Here is a 15,139-nt window from a genome sequence, read left to right on the forward strand (position 1 = left end):
GCTTGCAAAGAACGTAAATCTATAAGAAGAGACAACACGTTATAATTGTAACGAGTGGGAACATCACGCAAGCAAGATTTTCAAGCATGTGAAGACGGCCGGTAACTGGCCGTCTTCCCGTTGTGGAAAATCTCGCATAAAAGGCGACGCATGCGAAATGCTGCAATTGTAGACCGCTAAAAGTACGTAGCATACTTTTTCTCGCATTGCGAGATCTCGTCTGCTTTCAACTGCCTTTTTTGTTGTTTGACAAGTATTTTCTCATTTCGCAGAATTCTTCAGAGTAGAAACATCGTTTATTTTGGTGGAAAATACAAATTTGGTCTGAAAAGCTCGAATCTTCTTTTTTGGCGACATTTTACAAATGATAAAGTATGCTGTCAAATGCATAGATGTATTTAACGTTCTCTGGAAATTAGGTGGAAAATCTAAAATAAAAAATCGTCAAAACGTCATTGAGCTAAAAAAAATAGTCAAAATGATGACGAAATCGTCAATTCGGCAATGCTGCATGGAGTTTTCGCTTTTCTTGAGAGCTGCATACTGGCCTTATGCTATGGCAACATTTTTATCAGCTGATCGTTAACCGCTGATTGAAAAAAGTCTATTTACCATTGTGCAATTAAAAATAAATAAATTATGCTGCGACTCGAGGCAAAAACATTTGTAAAACACAGCGTTTCAACAAAATTAATTGCAAATCCATTTGGGAAGCTGCCTACGTCAAACACGTTCTCTTTGGTTCATCGAAAATGGCAATCGACTGGTGGGACTGGCACCGCTACCATGCGGATTGATAGCAAGAAGAAAATAACACCTCTTGGCTGGTTCCTCTTGGTAAGTCGCATTCTGCAGAGTTTATTAATTTTATAGCAGTTATTCATATTACCTGAATATCAGCTTGTCCCAGTGTCTACATTTGGTCTAGGGTGCTGGCAAGTGAAACGCAAAGCATGGAAAGAGCAATTAATCAGGAACTTGGAGCTTCAAACCAAAATGTCACCAGTACCACTACCCACAGAGTAATGATGCATATATAATTAAACTAAAATGATTGCCTTTATTACTAAGTTCAATTGTCTTCTTTCAGCTTTAGCGAGGTGTCTGCTATGGAGTATCGGTTGGTTGCTGTGCGTGGAAAATTTATACATAATAAGGAACTTATTATGGGACCTCGTTCATTCATACGCCCGGATGGAAGTGAAACCGCTGGAGGCTTATTTTCACAACGTGATATCGGCAATGGCTATCTTGTGATAACGCCGTTTAAACTGGCAGATAGAGAGTAAGTACCTTGAGCTGCCTCGGAGCCAATAGCAATTCAGTTCTAATGAAGATATCGATCCTTTTAATACTTACAAACCTGTTAAAAGCAATTGAAACCATGTCATGTTCATTTTGGTGAGAACGATTATACCATTGATGTATTGTGGAACGATTTTCCGTCATCCCTTGTCAAATTCGGTTTGGAGACAAACCGGTTTCGGCATTATGTCATCTTCAGTGTCATTTTTCGTTCTGAATAGTTCGTGTTTCCTTCCGCTTTTATGTATGTTTTAGCTGTCATTAGGTCATGCATACCCATCTAAGTGCGGACGCAATACATCATACTCCTACCTTGTCGGAAACACAAACAACCAAAACGAAGAGATTATACCATTATTCCGCCATGGGTTAGGACAACTATTTTTTTTGTATTTCAATCCACTTTTTCGACTGTTTCTTTTTTTATTAAGCGACTTCAAAAAAGGAGATTATCTATTCGTCGGAATATTTTCTTTTTTTTTTTGGGCCACGTTAACCGATTTCTATAATTCTTTTTTTTTCAGAAAGGTGGTACCTCAGAGGTGGTCCCATATTAATTTGGTTTAGATCCGATCACTTGACCATGAAAAAATTAACAGTACTCTTCAATTTTTATATGAGAATAGAAGTCGGTTTTTCTTTTCTTAAAAATTATTATTTGTTTATAAAAATAAAATTATTATATAAACCTCAAAACCCAGCTCCCCACAGTGTTTCGACTATATGTATTCAGGTAGAAAAAAGTCATGGTGACACTTGATACAAAAAACCGGTTGGGCTTAGAGAATGAAAAGTAAAAGTCATAAATACAAAATTTCACATTATTTACTCACCCCCTCTCTCCTCCAACGGCGTATTTCCAAAAAAAATAATACCATGATTTAATAAAGGTTTTGTAAGTAGCTTTTTTCTAAAATTTGACACTCCCACCCACAGGGATGGTTTTTCGGTAGCAAGAGAAAAAGGGGAAGAATTCAATCACACTTCCTAAAATGGTAGCTAAATTTCACAAAAAGGTGGGGCTAATAGTGCATAGTGGTATTTTAAAACAAAAACGAATCATGAAAAAATACTGCAATCGACGCGTCAGTTTAATTGCATTTGGCGCTGGACCCATTACAGCAAGGGTTTCTTTTTCAACTGTAATCAATTACCTAAATGTCGTGGAATATTCAGGTGAAGGTATTTATCATTTATTTAGTATTTTCCTATTTTTATCAAAAAAGTTACTTGGAAGTGTAAATGCTAAAGATTATTAGTAAAAGAAGTATGAGTACTGGTCCGTCAGGTCTTGAGATTAGACGCATGTCTTAGAGAATTTTATGTAGTTTTCAAATATATTATTGGATCTTTTCGCGCGACTTTGCAAATATATGTAATTTTCGATTTTCTTAATGTTTGATTTTCAACTTCTTTTTGCATAATTTCGCGAAAACAATTTTTCGAAGAATGGAAGAATCCCACCAAACATCGGGAAAAAAGAGAATATGAACTCCTATATAATTTTAAAGTAGTAAAGTTGTTTTCTGAAGTGGAAAGCATGAAACAAAAATTAACCGAAATTCCATCACATTTAATGACTGGGCCCATATTTTTTGTGAGTTTTGGGCGTTATAGTGATCGAAACCTCCCCATATTTTATATTTAGGGTTTTCTAATAAAAGAGAGAGTACAAACTAAATTTCATCAAAATCGGATGAACCACAAAGCTGTTTTTCTCGAGTTTTCAATTTTTTGGATTATGACAACTTTGCAACAATTGTGCGATATGTAGAATTCATTAGTAGTTGAATTGGCTCCAAATTTTCAAAATTCACACGTCTATAATTTTAAAGCACTAAAAACTTTCTGTTTATTTCATTGCCACTTGAAGTGAAGTAATTTTGATTAATCGTGGTTGGGTGTCAAGAAAACAAGTCAAACCCGAAACACGAGCCCAAGGACAAATAGAAACTGAAGTAGAGTTGACTGGCATAGTGCGAATGGGGGAAAGTCGTCCACAATTTTCCCCCGACCACAAAGGAGGTGTTTTCCTCTACAGGTAAATATTAATTTATATTCATACTTATGTTGGCTGCAAATGCATTCGTTTATTCCTCCACAGGGACTTACCGAAAATGTGTGCATTAACCGGAGCAGTACCAATTATATTAGATGCTACATACGAGTCATCTATTCCAGGTGGACCCATAGGTGGCCAGACACGTGTCACAATGCGTAATGAGCACTTGTCATACCTGCTAACGTGGTTCAGTTTATCAGCCATTACCTCCTACCTTTGGTATCGTCAAATCTTTAGGAGGATTCCATAGTTAAAGTCACGAAATTCAAATGTTTTATTAACAAAAGTAGATTATATGCTTGAAGTACGCTTTTATTTAAAATAAAAAGACGACTTGTTTTTACGTACATGTTTTTGTGATTTCATACATATTTGAACGAATGTAATCGTGTAAAGTTCGTATATACAATGTGCTTGAATATTTGTTTAAATGTATGTTTTGTAATTAGAAGTTTTAGTAAATTGCATTGACGTATACATATGTAAGTACTATTGGGAGGAAGTAAGATAACTACCGTCGTTTCGATTGGCGGCACGAATACATAGTTGGTTGTAGTTTGCATGGCTATTTAAAAAAGCTTTGAATTCGAACTTTAAATGTGCTTAATACGACGTTATATGAATGTAAAATAATGCAAATTATATCTTTTAGATGTACACGTACATACATACGCGTACACACGTTTTTAAATATTTACAATAATAAATGTTACAGCAAAATATTAAAAAATACTGTATGCATATAGTAGGTTTCAGTTATTTTTCTCCTATCCAAACAGCTCAGCTTGAGATGTGTCTCACACGCATTTCATTGCAATTTTATCAGCAGAATTTTTCTTGAATGTCTATATGTATATATGTATATGGATGTATGTACTTAAAAATTTAGATGGCGGTTTTCTACAATTGCGGAACGCTTCCCCAAGATCTCATTAGACCTGTCCGTTGATAACGTTTACCAATAGTCTGTACGTGGAATCCAATCTGCTGCAAGCATTCATGATCCAAAATTTTACGCCCGTCAAATATATAGGCTGGCTTCATCATAGACTGATAGATTCGTTTGTAGTCCAATGTCTGCGCGATTAGTAATAGAAAAAAACAAAACATATAATAATCACATATTTTATTTAAAGTTCTCTATTCAATAATTTCTTCATGTGGTATCTCACTCACCACAAATTCGTCCCATTCTGTGCAAAGTACAATCGCGTGTGTACCGCGCACTGCACTATATGGATCGCTGTGTATTTGCACAGCCTTCTTGACACTTTCGGGTGATTCCGTTACACTAGGATGTGTCAGATCGTCTATTATTTGTTCTGGTTCAACTTTCGGATCGTAAATGTCCAACTTAGCACCCTCCTCCAGTAGTGTTTTGCATACTGTTATGGCTGGAGTTTCACGAGTGTCGCCAGTATTTTTCTTAAAAGCGAAACCAAATATCGAAATGCGTTTATCTGAGACGGTATTGAATAGGCTTTCGATTATCTGAAAAAAAAAATTGCTTCTTTGTATTTTTAAAAAACGACTGTAAAATTTTAACCAATTCAACCTTTTGCGAAAATCTCGATTTTTGGTATTCATTCATGTCGATCACCTGCTGCCAATATGCAGCTACTTCGGGCAAATTCAGACCCTCGCATATATATACTAAATTTAAAATGTCCTTTTGAAAGCAACTGCCACCGAAACCCACTGACGCCTGCAAAAATTTCGAGCCAATACGTGAATCCAGGCCGACCGCGCGCGCAACTTCAGAGACATCAGCGCCCGTCGCCTCACACACGGCCGACAATGAGTTTATACTCGATATGCGTTGCGCTAGGAATGCATTTGCTGCCAATTTTGACAATTCTGAACTCCAAGTATTCGTTGTGAGTATATTCTTTTTCGGTATCCAATGTTCGTAGATCCACGATAATTTCTCAACAGCTTTGTGACCCTCGGCCGACTGTTCGCCTCCAATTAAAACACGATCAGCATGCAGCAGATCCTCAATGGCAGTGCCTTCGGCAAGAAACTCAGGATTGGAGAGAATATCATAGCGGATGCCAGGCCTTTGATTCGCATGCAGGATGTGCATGATACTCTCGGCGGCGCGTACCGGTACTGTGCTCTTCTCGACAACGATCTTGTTGGATTGTGCAATTTCAGCGATCATACGGGCAGCGCTTTCAACGTATTTTAAGTCGGCAGCACGACCTACGGTGGAAAAGAATTGAATTGGCTGGTTAAGATTTAACATACATACATACATACATAACTTTTATGTACAATAAGTATATACATAAATTTATATGGGATGAATTTAATACCTTTGCCGTTGCCGAAATTTTTTGTGGGCGTATTTACGGAAATGAATATCAGATCGGCTTCTTTAATGGCAGTTTCGATGTCAGTGGAGAAGAAGAGATTCACATTACGACATTTTTTGACGACTTCATCTAGTCCGGGCTGAAAGATAATAAATCAGAAAAGAACATTTTAGGTTCATGTACCATTTTGCTGCCTCTTTTCAATTATTAATCGATTTTTGATAGTATTTTGTAATTCCTATTTGTGTTATATTTCGTTGTAAACGTTGGGGGATTTTTAAAACGTTGTTAATTATTTCGATGGTATCTGTTTTACTAGTCTCGTACGATGTCTATTGGAACGGCTATTACAATTTTAAGAGCATAACTCGCGTTCTTTAGCTAGCTGCATGCTTTCCCATTTGAAATTTATACGAATGTGTAAGTTTATAGGCGACCGCTGTGGTGTAGTGGTTAGCAGTGAGCGCTACCATTCCGCAAGGCCTGGGTTCACGCCCGGTTCAACCCAACATCAATCGTGTGACGAGTTTTAGAAGCACCATCGACCCAAGCTCGCATCCATTATACATATCTACGTATATATATAACTACCTCCCGACGAAATACTTGAAGGTAGTACTGGGGGGAAATACGGTACAGGAAGGTAGGAGATTTAGTTCGGGTTGAATTCCCACACTGATGGGATATACAGGGTTTCAATACATCCTCCTCTTAAAAAAACCTCATATCGAGTATTGACTATGTGTGAAGAAAATGATTTTAATATAAATTCATAAGCAAAGTTTAAAAGTTACGCCCAGTGAATTTAGACTTCTTCAAAAAAAAAAATAAAATTGTGTTCGGAAATTTTGACGTTGTTTACTTCTACTTGACACGTATGTATGTATATAGATTCACAGTATTGCACCTATGTAAATTTGATATTTAGGAACATTTCGCCATCTTGGATTTAAGTTTTTTTGTTTTTTTTTGCGATTTGCAAGCTTATTTTGCATTTTTCGTAAAAAGGTTCAATACAAATTTGTAAAGAATTTAATTTGAAATATTTTTTGATATAAACGGTAAAAAAAAGTTTTTACTATAAATAGTTGGCAAAGAGTGCGAAAAATTTGTACATTGTCACGGTTCTCGCCAAAGTTGTAGAAGATTTCATTCTTCACAACTTTTATAATAACATTTTTTTGTGCGATGCTTAGATCACGAACGAGCTCCGCTAAAACTAATTTCCACACCCCCGCTGAGTAGAGCTTTTCTGCGCGTTTTTGTCCCGTGTTTTTTTTTCGAGCCACAGCTAGCGGTTATCTTCAACAGAAATTGTTGAAAAATGCGGAAAATCGTGGCAATATACTAAATGGTTTATTTGAATTGTTAATGGGCCGTTCCACGTCAACCGGTACAGTACGGTGCCCAAAGTTCTATGGGACGGATTACAAAGATAAGGCTCTCAGTATGATGGTCGCATTGAAAACAGTGTGGTCTTTTAAAAAAATTCAACATATCGTCTTAAATATCGCGTCTAAACTAACAGTAAATTAGAATTCGCTTTGCAACTTACATACATATGTGCCACTGGAGAACCCAACACTAAAACAGAAAAAGCAACAGCAGGTTCTTAGCACACTTTTGGGGTTGCTGAATACGAACCTAGAGCTTGGTTTTAAAAATTCATGATGGCGAATCCAATATGGCGCGCAAAAAAAAACCAATATCGGTTCGATCTGCTTGAAAGCATTTCCACATTTCAAACTTTGTGCAAAAATTATAAAAAAGATGCAAATTTTCATCTAAATTTTCTACTTTTTACTCAGTTTTTTCAAATTTTTTTTTATGCAGTTTAATAGCCCATTAAATTCTGGTGCAATAAAGTGCAAGCTTTAAATTGCTAAAAAATCGCGTTGATTTTAAATTTTTTTTTTTTCGGACTGTATTACGCATTTTTTCCATAGATATAAAAAATTGTCGAATATACTTTGTATTTGTATATGTATTTATATAGTGTTTGTTATATAATGTGCTAGAGTTTTATGAAAAAATAACAAACATTAAGTAAACAAAAGAAAAGTAGCCAAAATTGATCAAAACGTTAATTAGCTTAGCTTAATTAGCTGATTGCAAACGTACATATGTACATGTGTACGTAAATTGTTTGCATGAACGGATAGTTCTCAAAAATCTCAAATATTAGCCGTCATCGATTCGCCAGCCGTTAGCTAGTGGCGAAACGAACGAACTCAATGAGGTACAACCAAACTCGCTATCGTCTATCCGTGCTAGCTAACTTTGTTGTTGCTTTCACATGCAAAATTCTTCTTTAAGCGAGCGGAACTGAAACATAGCGAGCGAGAAGTGGCGAATCGGTGACGGCTATTTTTTTTTAAATTATGTGAAATAACTTCCAAACACAACAATGGGCCGTATGAATAAAAACTAAGCAATTGCTTTTTCTTAAAATTTCATACCTTTTACTTCAATTTTGTTTGAATAAATTGAGTAAAAGATCTGAAATTTTAAGAAAAAGCAATTGCTTATTTTTATTCATACGCCCCAATATTTACAATTATTACTGAATAACAACAAATCTAAATTGAACAAACTGCAAGTATTAAATGGATTCAATAATTTGGCGAACGTGTAAAAAATCTAAATAAATTAGGTATTAAATATATATGTACCTAGATTTTTTTATAAACGCATACAAGGCAAGTACCACGCGTGTTCCCATGACTTTGTACACGTACAAGGTGTTACGCGCGCAGTTGCCCAAACGGAATTGGCGGCGAGTGGCATCATAATTTGCTCACACATTCGGTTCTAATCAGTTTTTTGTTAGTTTTAAATGTTTTTTTTTTCTCTCTCTCTTCGTTACACATTAGCTTATGTTCCGCTAAGTCGATTTTTGGCGGATGAGCCCAATAAAAAAGGCAGGTGCATATATTTGCATTTGCATAAACATATACAAACATACATATGTATTTGTCGAGTCAGAACGTGTGTATCAGTATGTGAATACTTCCACGAAGTTTAGTTTTTGCAAATAAGTAAATATTTTCAGGTAAAGATGATAAAACACCACAAACGAAATGTATGTACATTTTGGGCTTGCGCTCACTGACGTACAAAAATAACAACCCAGTGGGAAAAGACTTAGCCTCTACATGTGCAATAATGTATTATTTCTCTGAGTAAGGTTGCCACCTATTAAAAAGTTAAAAGATTTTCGCCATTAGTTGGATTACAAAATGAGATACCAAATGAATGGGCCTGGCCTTCGCATGTACAAAAGCATTCATTTTTCGAATAGGGTTGCCGCCTATTTAAAAATTACTATCTTCTATACATAGTATAAAGGAAAGTCGAGATATGTATTTTTACCACGCCAATCTCAAAAACTACTGAATGGATTTATAACAGATTTTTTAAATATAATCTGCATCGAAAGGAATATTATCTTTAGTACTTTAGATTCCTGTAGGGTTGCCACCTGTCCAAAAATGATTAGATCCGCATTGTTCGTTGGATTACAAAAAAAAAGGTGTCAAATCAAAGAACTCGGCTTTTGAATGTTCCATCATGTATTACTTTTTGAGTAGGGTTGCCACTTTTTAAAAATTATAAGATCTCCGTTTGTTTGTAAAAACTGAGGTACGAATTGAAAGGATATGATCTCTGCATGTGCAATAAGTTTTTATTTTTTTGTTTGAGTGGGGTTGCCATCTGTTTAAAAATTATGTATGTATAATACGCGAGGGAATTTTTTGTTAATGACATTAGATTTGCACAGTTCATTCGACTTAAAAAAATGAGGTGTCAAAGGAAAAGGCTTGACCCTTCGATTTGCAGTAGGGTTTTATTTTTCGAAGGGGGTTGCAAATTGTGCGAAAAATTAAGAAATGTGGGCGGTTCATTAGATTACAAGAAATGAGGTGTCAAATGAAAGCTCTTGGCCTCCAGATGCGCAAATTATTTTTTAGTAGGGTTGCAACCTATGGCGAAGCCTCGCGCATACGAGGCCGGCTAGTATGTATATGTATATGTATGTATTTCTATAAAATCTTGTAAATTTTGTAAGCAAAAAACGAGATTTATTTACGAAATTTTCAATTGGACATACATATGTATGTACATAGTTACTTTGTACTAAATTATCTCAGACAGAATTACTTGCCATAAATGTTTTGCTTGAATCCGCAATGAAATGTTCCATTAAAAGTTTTGCAAAATACTTGAAGAAAACGAAGGAGGGAGTTAGCAAATTTTCACTCTAAGCTAGCCATATAAAATTAAGCAGAACAGAGTGAGAAGTTTTATCGCTCAATAACTTTTTTTAACTTTTTAATGCCAGAGTTTGTAGTCTACACAAGTATGTAAGTATGTATGTTTGTTTGAAGTATACAAAGATAAACCCATTTCAACTTTTCATGGCAAGATATGTACATACAGTCACTCACAGAAGTATTCGCAATTTAGTTTTTTCACAATATTCCAAATGTCTGCCAATGTAAACTTTTTTCGCTAATTTTTATTTAAAATATAGCTCATTCTACAACAAAAACCATATAAATGATTCTTGCAAACTTTGTACAAAATTCATAAAAATGAATAAAAGGTAAAAAAATTTTCATCAAGATTTTAAACCTTTTAGAAAAATTTTCAGTATNGTTAAAAAAATTTTCATCAAGATTTTAAACCTTTTAGAAAAATTTTCAGTATGTAAGGCATGAACAAAATCTATTTTTTTATGGAAGAAAATGCGCAATACCCTCGACAAAAAAAAATTCTAAAAAATCAGCAGTCATATCTAGCTGCTTGAAACTTGCACTTTTTTATACTAAAATTGAACGGGCTGCAAAACTGCATACCGAAAATTTTTCTAAAAACTCTGAATAAAAAGTTTGAAATTTTTATGAATGTTTTATTAAGTTTGATTAATTTTTATGAATTTTGTACAAAGTTTGCAAGAATGATTTGTATGGTTTTTGAGCTATTTTTTAAATGCAAATTAGCGAAAAAGGTTTATGATGGAAAGCATCTTGAATATTGTGAAAAAACTAATTTACGAATACTTCTGTGAGTGACTGTGTATACATAAGTACTTATACATATGCATGTTATGAGCATATACATACATATCGTTGCCTTAATATAGAAAGGCCCTATCTCACATCGTCGCTGAAATGCACAAAGCCGTAACTAACTAAAATCTTTTATTGCATAAAACGATGTGAGGCCACATAATTCGATCAAATGCAAATTAAAACGTAAATTTTCAATTTTCAGTTAGTTACGACTTTTTGTAAATCAGCGACGATGTCAGATAGGGCCTTTCTATATTAAGGCAACGATATATATGAACTAGCGTATCGTCGTTTACGCTGAATGCAATACCATGTACATACATATAAGATAGCCCGAAAATTTCACAAAAAAAAAATAAACTTATTTTCTTCTGAGCTTTTGAATTGTTTTCTAAATGAACTTACTAAATATGAGCTTCTACTATAATTATTCATTATTAAATTTGTGAAGTAGGCAAGTATTGAGATAGAGTAACTAATATAAACTTTACCTCATACGTGGCGGACACGAGGTATTACGCGTCAAGCGACGATATATTAAAATAACCATGGAATTATAGATACAATTTTTAGAAATAGTACATACATATTTACGCATATTTAATTAAAAAAAAATGGCCGCGTTTAGCCAAGCTTCTATTCCAGTTTGTCGAACCTGTCTCCTCCGAAATGCAAATGAGAAATTGAAAATGCGCACAATTCGGATTTCCGATTATTTGATTAAACGATCCGAATATTAAGCGTACATCCCGATAACAAAATGAACGGATATCAACCGGATATCCGGACTTTAAAATCTAAAGCTAACAATAAAATAAGAATTGTTTGTGTATTAATGAAGTGTTCTTTTATTTATTTCCAAAAAAATAAACAATTACTTTTTCTTAAAATTTCATACCTTTCACTTAAATTTATTTGAACAAATCGAGTAATCGGTTTGAAATTTTAATTTTTTCGGATTTGGTCTTTTTGACAGCTGACACTTGATTTATACTCAGTTTGGTTTGCCATTTTATAATGAACTGACTTACTCCGGAACAACGTTTGCAAATCGTGCAAATTTATTACCAAAATAATGGTTCGGTAGGCGCGACGCATCGTGCGTTGCATCCAATATTCGGTCGACATAATCGCCCAGCCGAGTCGGTAATTTAGGCAACCATGGATCGGTTTCGCACCACGTTTACTCTAGTGGATAATGTGCATCCTCTGAAACGACGTACAGTGCGCACCGAAGACGCTATTGCTGCTGTGGAGCAGAGTATCGAAGAAGACCCGAATGAGTCCATATATTTGGTTCCAACAAGATGGCGCTACATGTCATACAGCCAACGAAACAATCAATTTATTGAAGGAAACTTTTGGTGAGCGCATTATCTCGCGTCGTGAGCCAAGATCGTGCCGCAGATAAGCCCGAGACGATTGACGCCTTAGAAGATAATATTTGGCGCGTTATTGCTGATATACGGCCCCAATTGCTACAGAAAAGTGGTCGAAAATTGGGCCTCTCGGCTGGAGTTTATTCGAGCCAGCCGTGGCGGTCACTTGCCCCAAATCATTTTTAAAACATAATGGCAAACCCTTATCTTTATAATGAAGCTAAATTCTTGGCCATTACATTAAACTATATGCGTTTTATTTCTTCTTGAAAACCACATGTCCAAAAAAAAAACACCCTTTATATTCAGTAATTTTGAGAACACTTTTACGAATCCGTGCAAACACTGTTTAGAATACCTGGATAACCGAATGAATGGATATTAATCGGATAACCGGATAACAATGTAGATCGGATATTCGAATACGGATTAGGGACAGCCCTAATACATGCCTCAGAATTTATTATTTGTTAAAAATTGTTTATTGCTAGGCCAGGCTAGGGCATACTTAAATACTTTTACATGCATATTTGTTAGTGTATAATTTATCATCGAGGCTTCCGCTTTTTAATACATATGTATGTATGTATAAATGTATGTTTTTTGTTTGGCCATTCGACAAGTCCAAATAAGAATGATATACATACATATATGTACATAAATAAATAAATAATACATAGTTTAATAAACAGCAAATAGTAAAGACGAAATACTATAACTGTTGTGCAAATATAGTAAAAAGACGAAAATATTTGCATTAATGTTACGCACGTACATATTTTAATTATATAACATAATTTTTTATGCACATACATACATACATACGTCAAGCTCACGCTTTTCATCTTTCACCAAAATACTTCGAAAGCACAGAAATCCCCTAACAAGTTTTTGGGTAAGTCTCTGGGTGGTTTTGAAAATGTAAACTTGATAGGGAACTTTTTTGATAACGCTGATGGCTGCGTGCCTTACAAATGGTATACATATAAGGACCAGAATAAGGGGTAAAAAACGTATTTAAACTTCGACAAGAACTCGAAACAGAAAGAAGGACACATTATGCTAAGTGGTAGCTTTAGGTTCCACATTTATCAAAAAGCGGTTGATTTTGATTAGTTCAAATTTAGTGAGAACACACTGTACACTTTTCAATTATTTGAATGCAAAACATGTTAAAAAGTCATCACCAAAGTTTAATGCACCGAAGACGAGACTATGTGGCCTTGAAATAACTCTTAACTTGTATGCAGTAAATAAGAAAAATCAATTGGTACGTACCTAAGATACACAAACAATTGATGAGAATGACTACGCTGAAGTATAAAACAATAAATTGTTGTTGTGGTTACTTCCATGTAAACTATTCCTTTCTAAATATTGTAAATCTAAACAAAACAAAAAATATTATTCACTTCACCTCTGTATCCAATGAATGAGTGATTACATCATAGACATTTGGTATAATCTTACAGCGTGACTAAGAAAACTAAAAGCCTTCTCTATAAATTCATTATTACATGCATATGTACATAAATATGTATGTATACTAAATGTTATAAAAAATATTTGCGAAAATTTTAAACGTGTAAAAGATGGTTAGAATAAATGAATATGAATACATTCATACGAATGCGCATATGATGTACATACATTTGTCCACCAAAAAATAGGAGTGCAAAAAAAGGCAAAAATCCGCGAGATTTTTTAGCAGCTTGAAACTTGCACTTCATTAAATTACAATTTAATGCGTGCTTCACTGCGCCTTAAAAGTATTTTTGTGTTGTTTGATTGTAATATTTCATTTATTTTATCAATTAAATTAAAAGAAAATTTTCAAACAGGTGGCAATACTCCTCAAAAATATTTTCAGCAATAAAGTTTCCTAAATCTCTTCAGTTTGATACCCATTTTCAATATTTAGTTTATCTTATCAATTAAATAAAATTAAAATTTTCGAACACGTGGCAACCTTCACAAAAATATTTTCGACTGTAAGCCTTTTTAAACCTCTTTTTCTTTGACAGCCATATTGCAATATTTACTTTATCTTATCAATTTACTTAAACTGCAATTTTCAAACAGGTGGCAACACTCTAATGTTTTTTCTTGCTATATTCTAAGTTATGCCTCTAGCAATACATCGGTGAAAACTGCACTCAATTTCATGCATTAGTTTTCGAGTGTTGCGCGTACAAACATACAGACAGAAAAATATTCTAAACATTTTTGATTTGACTTCTATAGCTCTAATAAAGACCAGTTTACTTGCTAAAATCGAGAAAATCGGGGAATTTCTAGTGCAACTCGCATAAAATCTATTTTTCAAACAAATGTGCCAGTTACCAAATGCGAGAAAAAAGGCTTCTTACAACTGTAACTGAATTTCGCTTATTTTATGAATTTCTTGTGGTAGTCGCTGAGCGGTACTTATTTTAAATTTATGGGTATAAAATATACTTCTTCAACTCTTCAAAAGAAGAATCCTCCTAGGTTAAAGGACAAACTGCTACTTAATATTGATTTTTCGTTGAGCACAACCAATCAAGGGCAAAAAAATGCATAAGCCCTGGTGTAATATTTTGTGTTTGTGTATTTGGGTCTGTGTAAAAAATGCTCACCTCTAAAAAATATTTTAATGGCCAGTACTGAATAATCCTTACTGATATACATAAACGCGAAAGGTTTGTTTGTAACGCTTTCACGCTTTAACTACTCAACCGATCTTAATGAAATTTCGCATACTGGTGTCATTTTTCCCAACTTAAAAGATAGAGTAACACTTATCCGGATTAGATAAAGGGGCGTAGCACCTCCTATACAAACGGAAAAGGGCCCATAGCACCTGCCATACAAACTGAATTTTGACGTAGAATACGTCTTACCTTAAGGTATGGGGGCTATGTTCAAATGTTGTAGTTGTAATTTTTAGAGCTTCACAAAAACGCTTATTGCACGAGAACTAATAAAGCGATTTCAAAGAAAAGTGTGGCGTTTCAAAGA

General features: G+C 34.5%; 2 protein-coding genes across 2 annotated transcripts in view; one reads left to right on the forward strand and one right to left on the reverse strand.

Annotated features, from left to right (window-relative positions):
* Positions 1–526: 526 nt before the first annotated feature.
* Surf1 (surfeit locus protein 1) lies at positions 527–3,867 on the forward strand. Its single transcript, XM_017615109.1, has 5 exons — positions 527–837; positions 901–1,022; positions 1,091–1,285; positions 3,179–3,346; positions 3,410–3,867. Exons 1-5 carry the CDS (start codon positions 640–642, stop codon positions 3,615–3,617), a joined length of 891 nt encoding a protein of 296 aa, XP_017470598.1. The 5' UTR covers positions 527–639; the 3' UTR covers positions 3,618–3,867.
* Positions 3,659–15,139, reverse strand: part of sgl (UDP-glucose 6-dehydrogenase sgl) — a 17,871-nt gene continuing 6,390 nt past the window's right edge. The window contains exons 2-5 of the mRNA XM_017615108.1: positions 5,686–5,824; positions 4,923–5,572; positions 4,544–4,858; positions 3,659–4,444 (exon numbers count right to left, since the gene is read on the reverse strand). Of these exons, the coding sequence (XP_017470597.1) occupies positions 4,268–4,444; positions 4,544–4,858; positions 4,923–5,572; positions 5,686–5,824 (1,281 nt within the window). The 3' untranslated portion in view covers positions 3,659–4,267. The remainder of the gene's footprint in view (positions 4,445–4,543; positions 4,859–4,922; positions 5,573–5,685; positions 5,825–15,139) is intronic.

This window comes from Rhagoletis zephyria, unplaced genomic scaffold (assembly GCF_001687245.7).
Source record: "Rhagoletis zephyria isolate East Lansing unplaced genomic scaffold, Rhagoletis_zephyria_1.1 Rzeph_scaffold_00962, whole genome shotgun sequence".
NCBI classification, from domain to species: domain Eukaryota; kingdom Metazoa; phylum Arthropoda; class Insecta; order Diptera; family Tephritidae; genus Rhagoletis; species Rhagoletis zephyria.